Below are 12,945 nucleotides of genomic sequence, written 5' to 3'. Positions count from 1 at the left end.
TGACCATAATGCTGTGGATGTTTTTTTGCAGACACTCATTTGCATCTGCTGATTTCCCATTCAAAAGCACGGGTACAGTAACCTTCAGCAGTGAGAGCTGCAGGAACATCCTACGTAAAAACACTGTCTTTCAGTTTTCTCAGGTTTAATAATATAAACTACACTAATGAATAAAGTAACACTGCTTGCTTTGCTGCAAATTGATCCACTAATGCTACATCTGAAGTGGCATATACATGCATTTACCCAGACTGTTTAATGCTGCAGAGGCAGAAATTATTTTAAATGAATGTTTATTATAAATTAAAAAAATATTTTTAAAATAAATACATTTTAAAAAATATCATATGAAATTATGGATATAAAAAAGAAATTAAATTATAAAATTAAATAAATAATTAAAATGCATTCACCTAAGTAAATAAAAATGATAATAACAAAGTTTGAAGCTGCACTGATGCTGCTTTTTATTTACACAGAACCAAAGCTGCATTAGAGCTGCCACTTGTGCTGGGAGGCTGAAGTGGGTCAGAGCTGCATTTCTTAGTATAATTTTTATTCTGCTTTGCATTTTTATACAGAATTTTGAATCGGCACAGAGCCTGATCACAGTAGCCTTATAGGCTGTGTAAAGGTGCCTTAAAGGTGCAGTAAGTGATTTCTAGGAAACGCTGTTGAGGGTAGATTGGACTGAGCGCCACAACACACTTGTAGCCAATCAGGAGTAGGGGGCGTGTTCACTCATGACGAGGGAGGAGAGAGAGTGAGCAAGAGGGAGATTTGAAGAAAGACTGTAGAAAGAGTGATGGCTGGGAGACATTACAAAAGAGAAAAGGTCAGAGGAATATTACTGGAAAAAGAAGGGTTATGATCAGGCAAGAGCTTTAGGACCTGCATTAACATTAGAAAAGCTTTCCAGCGCTGGAGAGACATAAGAGGGTAGTCCTGAAAATGGACATTGAGGTTGTGTTGTTTCTGCTCCATAAATGAGTAACATTGGTTTTGTTATGTTTCACAGAATCCAGATATGCTGTTGTTGTAATGTTAGCTATAGTAACAGGACAGTTTTGAGTGTCATTGTTTATCTGGAGCTGGTGTGCTGCTGGTGACTAACAATCAACTCTTGCTTTCTTGTGTACTGTATGTTCATTTTTTGTTCTTCCTTATCATTCATTCGTCATCTTCACTTTATTTTTTGTGAAGCATTATTTTGCTTCGCTTCAGCTATGATAAAGAGACATCTTGCACTGGGGGTGCATTTGGAGGGTGGAGCAATGAAGGGCTGATTTTAAATATCAGCAGTGTTTCTCAGAAATCGCTTACTGCACCTTTAAGTAACGCATACTAATCTTAATATCATGTGACCAAAAGTTCTTTTATCAGTCAAAAGTTCACCATCAAATCCTCTACTACAGGTATAATAATGATGATGCTGGCATAATCCAGCCAGGGAGATGGTATTTTACATATCAAGCTGAAAAGAGCATGTCACATGCCATCCCAGCTCTTCTGTACTGATCAAAGAGCAGCTTAGTTAAATAAAACAGATCTTATTTCTTATATAAGACGTGGTAAAACTGGTGTGGGTCAGTCTGTCTATTGGCTGTCTGCAGTCTGAAAACTAGGGAGGAATGTAGCATGCCACTGTGGGAGCAATAAAAAAATGTGCATGGGAGTGAGACCGCCGGTCACGACTGCTGTTCATCATTCAGCTGCTGCTTTGAAAGGCTCCAGAAAGATTAAAAATGAAATCACGTGGCTTATTGATCTGACAGAGGACTGGGATACAGATGAAACTTTTGCATTAAAAAGAACATGAAGTATAACTTCATCATGTTGGATATTAGTGGCATACAGTAATCAAATTAGCTATTTATTTTTTTAAATTCAATTTTGTCTAAAAAGTCGAAAGGTGAGATGTTATAGATGCATCTGCTAAACTATAATGAAATATTACTAGACAAACCTTGACCTCTTGATGCATACAGAAAATATGCATACTATGGACAGTATGCATACTATATACTGCAGAAATAGTGAAACGGTTATGTTAAAATTCTATTCTGAATATATCTAATATACAAAGTTCTGTCATGAAACCCTAGATGGCACAGGCTGATAGGTCCTTAACTTTGTTAGCGATCACATCGTTAGCTACATAGAAAAGTTGATTGGTTGCTGTTGCTTCAGCAGACAATGAGCTGCGGCTCAACATTCAAATACTTGGCATTGTTTGCTGTTAGCAGCCTGCAGCACGCTTTCAGAAACCCTCCCCCTTCCCCAGCTCCACCTGTACAAATCTGATACAAGGGAAATTTCATGTATGTTATAGCCTATGTGCAGCAGCAGCATGTCTTACATGCTCACAGCAGCATGTCTGTGAATATATTGGCAGTAGCAAGTCTCTCACTGCATCTGAAATCTCTATCTCTACTATTTAGTACACAAAAACAGTTTGCAAACAGAGTAGTATGTCCAAATTCATAGTATTCGAAAAACAGTAGGTGAAAAGTACCCAGATGACTTACTACTTCCGGCGAGATTCTGAAGTGCGCATACGATGGACACTTTGCTATCCCATGAGGCCACGGGAGAGGATTTGTGAATGGAGTTGAAGGGACGTAACTGACGCTGGTAGGTCATGTGACAGTAACAACATGGCGGATGTAGTACGTCCGGATTTCATTCATACTACACGCATTCGTACTATATAGAACGTACTTTTTCAACGATCGTAAAATGTAAATTTTAATTCAAATGTAGTACCTACTCAGACAGTACGCGACTTCGGACGCAGCTTCTGTACTTGCTCTGCAGCAGCAGCAGCAATAATCAACAGCAGCAGCAGCGTAGCAGATCTATTCCGCCAAGACCAAATACATTAACATTGTCATATCCCATATCCATTACCATGCCAATCTCTCTTGAGAGTTGTCGTGACAGAAATTTGTGTTAATGAAGAAAAAGTTGCTACTTGCTACCAAGCTATTTAGCACATAGAATCATCTAAGTGCACAAAAATACAAACTTCTGATTCAGATTTTCAGTACTACAGCAGAACACTTTTGCATACAATCACCTGGGAAAAGATCTGCACGAGAGACACTGAGCTTTGCATTAAAGCGACCATGACCACAAACACTACAAGAATATTTCTTCTTCCTCTCATTGTTCTTGGCTGTCATGTGGTTTTGTGCCTCCAGGTACAAAGCTTGTCTAAACAACTGCCCAGTCAGGGCTACTTTCAACATGGCTAAAAGTTAAAAGACTTTTCTCATAACCTCATTTGATCTGGTAAATTATAAGCAATAGCAATTCAACATATGACTTTTCTCATAACATATGTTTCCTACAGTAAAAAGCCCAGACTATATTCAATCTGGATAGTCGAAAATATGCAGTTTTTCATATACACAGTGATTCTGGACTACAAAAGTAAATGTAGTTATTGTGAATTTGTGTTCTATCCCACTGACATTATAAAGATCAATCAATATAGGGAAACCGGGGCTAGTTGTCACACATTTTATATGCATATTAACTACAAAAAAAAACTATTTAACATCTACACTGTTATTGCTCAGAGACAAATTATACAATTCACTGAACACAGATTAACCTTTTGTGCCAATACTGAGATATGACCCTTGTGACAACATCCCATGTGATAATTAGCCCTGGTCGCCCGGACTTAAATGTGTTTATGTGTTATTTTTAAATAAGGAACACTTGAAAGATCATAAAAACATGTTTTAAAAACAGCATTAAATGATTTCCAACATTGTTGTCTATATAGACAGCAGGTCATCGTGATTTTGCCAACTAAAAGACATGTTCCTGGATCAACATATTTTTTATTTAAAAAATTATTAAAAATTTAGTCCTAACCCTGTCCCTACCTCTAAACCTACCCATAACTTATCCCTAAAATCAGAGAGAAATTATAAATGAATAACACTGATGTAGAAGCACCTAACCCTGGTTGTAAGCCTAAACTTGACATAAACTGTAAACTTGTCCCTCAAATCTGATTGGGTGATTAGTATGTTGTTCCAGGAATATGTTTTACTTGGTAAAATCACGTTCACCATAGACAGCACACTAGGTTTTGAGATGCAAGATCAAGATCTCGTAACATTTCTAAGAAACCTCTTCCATGTGATATTACATAATTATTTTTTTTTTGACACTCTCAGAGAGTAAAAGGTAAAATCTTGAAATGTAAAAACAGCCTATGTAATGATTTTGCAATGAACAAATATAACAAAATAAAATTTGAGTTTATAATGAAATATTTATAACTGAATTATTTTAATTGGGCTACTACGTTGTTTAAAGTTTTTTTCCCTTACATACTTAATAGAACTAAGCATAGCTAAAATATTTTCTGTAATTAAACACATTAATATGTCAAATAGGACGTCTTGCTTACACGAGAGCGGAAGGACACCGCTGAATTGGTAGGTACAGGTGTATGTCCATCTGACAGGTTCAGACAGGTTATGTCGCTATAAACATCATTTTAAAAATATCTTACCTTTATGTCTTTTGTGGTGGGGATCTGTCTTGCTTTTAGATAGAGAGAGAGGTTGAGTACACACTGATATTCCGAGAGCCTGTAATGTTTCGCTCACTAGAGGTAAGTCCCTCTACTTTGTGGCATCGTTATTGAAGGCGACTAAAGTCATACGGCAGCGAGTCTCCGCCTCCTCCTGCTCTTCAGAGAAACATCTTTCATTCCCATAATGCCACCACGCTCTATGTGAGCGGTTAATGCCACCTACTGGCTTGAGGTGGTATTTATTCATTTCTTTCTATCTATCTATCTATCTATCTATCTATCTATCTATCTATCTATCTATCTATCTATCTATCTATCTATCTATCTATCACTCAGATTTTGAGTGTTATTCTGTATTTTGTTTCTGTTCTTATATTATGTTGAAAATTACTACCCTGTTTATGTAATGCCCTTTTTTTGTTCATGTATTATTTTTGTACTATTCTACTGTTTGTATTATTCAGTTGTTGTTACTCTTTTCTCATTGTATGTCAAGTATAAAAATCGTCCTTGAGCTATGGAAAGGCTCTATATAAATTAAACATTATTATTATTATTATTATTATTATTATTTGTACTTTCTTATCATTTCCACCTTTAAAAGGAAATTTTAATATATATATATTTTTAAATACAGATTACGATTTCAAAAAATGAGCCAAAGCGAGAAAAAACTGTAATAAGAACGAAACTCTTCCTGAATAAAACAGACTTTTATTTTGTTGGGGCCTGTATTTTGAAATGTAACGAGGACCGTCAAAGCGGGCATATGCAATCAGACTGACTGGCCAGAAACTTGCATCCTTTTTAAAGCTATGTCAAGGTTAACTAATAAGTGTCGCTGTCTGTATCTACTGAACTTGAGCTCCAGATGGAAATGCCACCAACAAGCCTCCAGACTGTCAACAATGAGCAGTGGACTTGAAGTGAGTGAGTTTAAAACAAAAATGTCCGGTTTGTTAGCATGACTGAATTGCCCGTGGTAGGTTATGAAACGTATGTCTCCTCGTATCATAGTGCCTTATTTATCATAAATGTCTCTTCTTTGTTTATTATTATAAAGAATCAAATCTGTGTAAGGACGTGACGTAACACAAACTAGCATTATTTTATTTTGGCTCTTTGAAATATCAAACATGAAACTTTGCCTTTAGTTCAGCACGTGCAGTCTAATTACTTGATTCTGGTCATTGATGCTGAAATGTTGTCCAGTTTTGATTACTTAAATTAATTAGTGTAACTGTTTGTGCTTTAAATGTCAGGACAATATTTTATCTTTAAATCTCTGTTTTGTTTGTGACCCATTTGATTTTAGTCAATATGTGGTGGCAAATTTAGGAGTATTTCTTCAGCAAGGACAATCACAAGGACCAATGTATGGGGAGGACATACACAGGTAATGGACACAGACCATTTTGTGCCTTTTGTGACAGAATTAAAATCTAAATTTCTAAATCAAGTCTAAACATGTATAAAGGTTTAAATGAACTGCTATCATATCCATCCATATACTTAAATATTTTTAAGTGGTTTGATGGGAGTCTGAAGAGAAGAGGACTTCACTCAAGTGCACCACTTGGAGAAGAAAAGACATCTCAGTTGAGGTAAATGATGTTCACTGAATTCTGAGTGAAAAGTTGTAATAAGTTTTGTAATAATCACCGACTCGTTGAGCACAATATTTGCAATATTGCTTGTACTTTGATTATACAATAATATACTGCTGTTATGATTTATCATTGTGTTCGTGAAAGTTTGTTCATTGTAATTTTGTTGCTCATCAAAAGCATTTGTATTAATTTAATACTTATTTTAAATGATTCTAAAATTATTTTATATTAATTTGTATTTTAGCATGTAAAATTGCTTTTAAAGCATTAATATGCAGTTCACCATTTTTGTTTATTCGTTTATATACAAGAAAAATCCCAGGAATATCAGCCTCCAATTCCCTGTCCTCATAAAATGTGTTGATATTGCTTACATCCAAATAATAGTTGAAATAGTTGAAATAAGCAGCAAAGTTCTTATCATTTACAGTTTATAATATATAACTAAAAGTATTTTTGACACAAAAAACATTATTTTTTTAAATCAAACTATTTTTAACACAAGCAACTATTAATTAAACCACTTATTTTTCTCATTGGTAACAATTTACAATAAAGTTTCATTTGTTAATATGAACAAATAGTGGAAAAATACTTCTAGCCTTTATTAATTTCAACATTTACTAATACATTATCGTTGTATCTATTCATATTATTTAATGGACCTGAGCTAACATGAACTAACAATGAAAAGTTGTTAAATATAACAAATAACAAAGATGAATAAATGCTGTAACAAATTTATTGCTCATTGTTAATTTTAGGTATGCATTAACTAATGTGACCTTGTTGTAAAGTGCTACCTTCTCATATATTATTTACATAATAGCATCACATGCACCTATATTTTGCAACGATGGGGTTCTACTATTTTTTTTTTTAACATACAAAGTAATTGTTTTGTATAGCGAACTAACAGAGACAGACTATGGGAGACTAGCAGATGAGACGCTGGACGCATTAGCAGATTATTTTGAAGACCTCACAGATGAGAACTTCACTGGCATGGAATATGACGTTGTCTTTTCTGTAAGTACACATGCCCTTATTCTCACATCCTTGCATGTTACTATATGCCTGCGGTGCTTTTATGCCTCAACCATATGAAAAGTCTTGTTTTGCCTAGATGTCCAGTAGGGGTCAGTGTTGGTCTAAAAACTAAAATGTTTTCCCTTTAAAGTAAACATGAAATGTTGTTTACAACTGATTCTATCTGATTCTTGATTATCTTCAGTGAGAAAAAAAACACAGGAAAGTGTAAATTCACCTTCAAAGGAACCACTAGCAAAAAAAAAAAAGCATACATAGACACAATATAGACCATTGCCTTTACAAAAGTAAAATAAAAATTAGCAAGAAAATATATAAAAAAAAAAAAAAAAAAAAAAAATAAAAAAAAAAAAAAAAATATATATATATATATATATATATATATATATATATATATATATATATATATATATATATATATATATATATAATAAATGCGTGTGTGTGAAATGATTGCATTAGTCCAGTCTTACAATAACATACTAAAAGCTCAGAGTGTTTGTAGCCTTCATAAATCCTGCAGGACATATGCATTTTCTCTGCATGGTGCTCCAACAAAGGCTGCTGCACAAAAGGCTGTTTTTGGCTGTGAACTCTTAACAGGAGTTGTGCGGGAGCACTCAACAACAATAACACTCAAGCAAACCTTTTTTCATATAAAAAAAGAAAATATACTATCATAAAAGTTTTAGGACCCCTTTTCACCTTACAGAGCAACAACTTAATTGCAATGTTCCACAAAAAGGCTAGGGATGTAAAGGTTAGACAAATGGGTTACATGACAGGTGAAGTGTGTATCTTTAAGTAAAGACTGGAAACACCAACTTTTTAATAAAAAAAAAGAAAAAGAAAAAAAAAGAAATATATATATATATATATATATATATATATATATATATATATATATATATATATATATATATATATAATATGATATTTGTAAATCATATCATATCATATCTCACCTCCAGTGAATGATTAAGTCCTTGCACTCGTTCCATTTAAGCATCTGGCGGGTGGCCAGCAGGCCCTGCTGACAGATTGATTGGTCATTCACGCTCCTCGCTCTCCTCTGGCTGGATAAATGTCAGGTGCTGAGCTTCCTGTCAGCTGCTTGTTCTGAGCAGCTTGTTTTTACACCTCTCTATAACCTCACATGCAGCCGGTAAACAGTGCTGGTGTTCTCAACAATAATGTACAGTATGTAGTAGCCTCACAATGCAGCCATCCCGTTAACAGGGATTCAGAAAATTCTGTTTAAACACACTGACTCTGTTGCTACAGTTGGGATGATATAATGACACCACAACCCTTTAAATCAAAACATTCGGACAGCTGCAAGCCAAGGTGTGGGTGACGAATTGAGCCGTGTTCCCAATGTTTAGCCTCGGATCTGACTATACAGTCACACATATATAGATCATCTTTGTTGAGGTTCTTTCATATAGTATTACATAATTAAACCATCATTTTGTTCTTTAGGAATTCTGAACCAGTGGCGTTTTGGCATCAGTTTAACGGTACAAATAGTTTGTGGTTTAAACTGAGCTTCATTTTTTTTTTTTTTATGATTTAAGATAATTATAATTATCTGTGAGAGAAGTTAGTGCACCCCTTGAATTTATTTATTTATTTATCTATTTTAAATGTTGGCGTATTGATACTCAAACTTCATTTGGACAGCAGTGATGGGTGAAAGTGATTGTAATTAATTAAAAACATTTTATTTTAAAAAATATCTTCAGAAATGAGAAAAAAATAAGTGAACCCCATCCCCTACATTTATATTTTATTTTTTATATATTTTCTTTTTTGGGTTTTAAAAAGTTTAATTGTTAAATATTTGTAAAAAATCTCTTTCATCAACTCATTCCAGGTTGTTCTCCTTGTCAATGGCACTGTTTCAATGTTAAAGCCACAGACTGAAGCTCTTGTATGTTTACATGTGTGTTAAATGTCTTGACAGAGTGGTGTGCTGACACTGAAAGTTGGCTCTGACCACGGTACATACGTTATCAACAAACAGACACCCAACCGACAGATTTGGCTTTCCTCGCCGACAAGGTTAGACAGTCATTCATTGATGTCTGTGTGTAATGCTTAACTGTGTTGAATATGTTTTATGTAAAAGAATTAGAATTAAATCAGCAAATTTCTTGATAACATCTTTTACCTTGGTAATTACTTAAAGGGTTAGTTCACCCAAAAATGAAATTTCTGTCATTACTCACCCTCATGTTGTTCCAAACCTGTAAGACCTTCTTCGTTCACTACAGTGGTTCAACCTTAATGTTATGAAGCGACAAGAATACTTTTTGTGTGGCAAAAAACAAAATAACGACTTATCTTTGAAATCTAGTGATGGGCGATTTCAAAACATCGCTTCATGAAGCTTTATGAATCAGTGGTTCGGTGCATGTATGAAGCTGCCAAAGTCACGCCCCCCAGTGGTGGACCATTGAAATTTCGAAACACTTATGACATAATGAAGCCTCGTTTACTGATATCACGTGACTTTGGCAGTTTGATACGTGCTCCGAACCACTGATTCGAAACACAAGATTCATAAAGCTTCGAAGCTTCATGAAGCAGTGTTTTGAAATCGCCCATCACTAGATATTTTTGAATTTTGTTTTTCTGGCGCACAAAATATTCTCGTCGCTTCATAACATTAAGGTTGAACCACTGTAGTCACATGAACTGTTTTAAATGCGTCTATGGAGGAGTCGGAGAGGTCTCATATTTCATTAAATCTCTTAATTTGTGTTCCAAAGACAAACGAAGGTCTTACGGGTTTGGAACGACATGAGGGTGAGTAATTAATGACAGAATTTTCATTTTAGGGTGAACTAACTCTTTAAAGTGAAAGTATTTTTTTTATTCTTTAACTGAGTAGCCTTAGAAATGCTAGTTCTTTGAATTACATATTAACAATGTGATATAATAAAAGCAAATATGTTCAGCTTTCAGCTTTATCAGACATTTCTGAATGTTTCCTTTCTCAGTGGGCCAAAGCGCTACGATTGGACGGGGGAGCAATGGGTGTACGCTCATGATGGTGTGACATTGCACAGTCTGCTCTCCAAAGAGTTGTCTATCATCTTCAAAACAAATATAGACCTGTCACATCTCATCCATTCATGATGAGAACAATTTGAAGAACGGACACCGTTATTGATCTTTTCCTCACCAGTTCTCATGACTTTCGTGATCTTAACAAGTTACTACTGTAGCAAAAGCTCAAAAAACTTATTAGGCAGGCTTGATATTTTTAATGGTTTTATTGTTTACAGACCTAAAAATTGGCCATAAAAGCACAAAAAAAGTATAGACCTCAGATAAACCGCAGGGATGATTTTATTTGTCTGCATCAAACCTGTATGTAATTCTAAGCTTTAAATGTACTCAGAACAGCAGAAAGTGCTCTCATAATCAAATCTCTGTAAATGAACCTGGTTAGATTAAACCTAGATTAAAGAGATCACATTTAATGGCTCTTAAACCAGCTGAATAAGACAAATGGATACATATTGTTTTTTGGAGGCTGTATTTTGCACGCCTGGCCCTAGTTGAACTATAGGCTGCTGGGTAGATGCCTGAAAAGAAGAGGATTATGACAGACAGATGGAGAAGTTCTTGCTCTAAAAGCCCCCGGCCAGAGCCTTTATTCAGGAATTATCTGTGAATAACGGCATCACTCTCCGATTATATTTCACACAGCTTTACCACCACCCTCTGATTTAAAAATATCAGCCCAATTTAGCATCAATCCACCCGTCAGTTAAAGCGCCGTCATTAACTCTGGTGATACAACATAGTCGATCATTACTCCCCAGACGCCTCTTAACATAAAAGCCCATATATCGCAACATTAACCTGATACGCTGTCCATGCAAATATTGAAATATGACATTTATTGTACTGTGGTGAAATGTTTGATGTATTTAATCGGGTTGCATGTGATGAAACAATGGCACGTCTACCGCAGTGTTGATGTCTGACATCTGATGTTTGTGTCCATTGATGCATATGTAAATATAATGTTAATTAAATTAGAATGTTGTTTCATTTTCATTGTATACAAATTATCTTTTTTTTTATTATAGTATTATTTAATTATTATTTTATTATCATTAAAATATTATTATTATTATAGTATTATTATTATTATTATTATTATTTTATAAAAACAATTATATAAATATATATTATTTTTTTATTTTATATTTTTTTTATTATATATATATATATATATATATATTTTAATTAAAATAATAATAATAATGCTTTTTTTTTTTTTTTTTTTTTTTTGCAAGACAGTGTTTTAGACCAACATCTTTAGACCGATTTTCGGTAGTTTCAATTTTAGCACTGTATTATTATCATTATCATTGTTATTATTATTATTATTATTATTATTATTATTTTAAATGATTATGGTTATTATTAATACATTCTAAAATGATAATACTTGTATGTTTTTATTTTCTTTATTTATTTTGGAAGATAATGTTTTAGACCAATATCTTTAGGCCAGTTTTCAGTAATTTAATTTTTAGCATTGTATATTTTTATTATTATTTATTAAAATATTATTTCATTATTATAGTATCATTAAAATATTTTTTTATTATATTTGTATTATTATTATTAATAATAATTGTTATTATTTATGTATTATATTTTGAATATTATGATTATTAATAATACATGTTAAAATATTACTTAGATGTTTATTTATTTTAGCAAGACAATGTTTTAGATCAATATCTTTAGACCAGTTTTCAGTCATAAGTTTAATTTCGGTAGGTGTTTGTGAATCGGAGGGAGTCTGCCTCGATATATGCATGTGTTAAATGCAACTGATTTCAGTGTTACACTTTGATATGAAGATTTGAGACCAATTACTTTGAGATAAGTCTCTCAGATTAATTGCACCAGCTGCTTTTAAATCTTTGTGAAAGCTGTAACACTCTCTGTCTTTGAGCTAAAGTGTCCTTTAAGATGGCAGATTATTCCCAGTACTAATGGCACCTAATTATGATACGAACAGCTATTGAATCAGAGCTCAAGGCTGATGATAAACACTTTGAGCATCTTCGTCTCTCTTTGTCCAGACATGAATATGCAAATGTCTATTATAGAGCTCGAATCACAGGCCCAAAAATAGCATGAAGTTTCCATGGGAACATGGATTTATCACTGAACTCTGATGTCAATTGAGTGGTTTTGCTCCAAACAAGCGAAGGAAGTCTGAAAGATTCCCAAGCTCACACACGTTTTACTGTCATTTCGGCCTCGTTGCTGGACATCAAACATCGCCCTCGGCAGAGCGTTTCTCGGAAGGACGTCGTCTAATGTAAACATTCTGGAATAACATGAAAGCATGGGGCTAAAAATACAATTTGACCTGGGAAAATTAACCCATGTCAAGCAACATTTAGATAAGTGCCCCAAAACACTTATCTGATGATGCAATCATGATTTTTTTGCATTTGCTAATTGAGGATTCAGTGTTCTAAAGAAGACGAAAAAGGAGTATTCTTCAATTCAGGTGAGTCTTTTCCTTTCTTGCTATTTCACTGTCAACATCAATGCCATGAATCAAACAAAAGGCCTGATGCACTTCAGATGACTCAACTGTACTGTGTAGAGATCATGTGGGATGTTTGGAATTAATTCCACATCAAAAGAAACTGGCTAATTAGAATTTGTTGGATGTTA

The 12,945-nt window shown here is 34.0% G+C and overlaps 2 protein-coding genes across 4 annotated transcripts in view; one reads left to right on the top strand and one right to left on the bottom strand.

The window, feature by feature from the left end:
- Positions 1-4,741, bottom strand: part of pip5k1bb (phosphatidylinositol-4-phosphate 5-kinase, type I, beta b) — a 49,587-nt gene extending 44,846 nt beyond the window's left edge. For 2 of the 3 annotated variants that reach the window (XM_051903983.1, XM_051903981.1), the window contains exon 1: positions 4,538-4,739. The gene's annotated coding sequence lies outside the window, so the exon portion shown is untranslated. Of the gene's footprint in view, positions 1-4,537 lie in introns of all 3 variants that reach the window. The other variant, XR_007931380.1, reaches the window with a different exon arrangement.
- A 551-nt stretch (positions 4,742-5,292) lies between these two features.
- fxn (frataxin) lies at positions 5,293-11,297 on the top strand. Its single transcript, XM_051904285.1, has 6 exons — positions 5,293-5,487; positions 5,877-5,957; positions 6,089-6,165; positions 7,080-7,200; positions 9,188-9,285; positions 10,227-11,297. The coding sequence occupies exons 1-6, from the start codon at positions 5,377-5,379 to the stop codon at positions 10,363-10,365; spliced, it is 627 nt and encodes a 208-aa protein (XP_051760245.1). The 5' UTR covers positions 5,293-5,376; the 3' UTR covers positions 10,366-11,297.
- Positions 11,298-12,945: the final 1,648 nt, after the last annotated feature.

Source organism: Ctenopharyngodon idella, chromosome 8 (genome assembly GCF_019924925.1).
Source record: "Ctenopharyngodon idella isolate HZGC_01 chromosome 8, HZGC01, whole genome shotgun sequence".
NCBI lineage: Eukaryota > Metazoa > Chordata > Actinopteri > Cypriniformes > Xenocyprididae > Ctenopharyngodon > Ctenopharyngodon idella.
This window is presented reverse-complemented; position numbering and strand designations above follow the sequence as displayed.

Bases quoted from the DNA above. Each gene is read 5' to 3' on its own strand.
- fxn (XM_051904285.1), top strand. From the start codon at position 5,377: ATGTCAAGGTTAACTAATAAGTGTCGCTGTCTGTATCTACTGAACTTG. The intron at 6,166-7,079 runs GTAAATGATGTT...TGTTTTGTATAG, and splicing joins GAAAAGACATCTCAGTTGAG to CGAACTAACAGAGACAGACT. The intron at 9,286-10,226 runs GTTAGACAGTCA...TTCCTTTCTCAG, and splicing joins TGGCTTTCCTCGCCGACAAG to TGGGCCAAAGCGCTACGATT.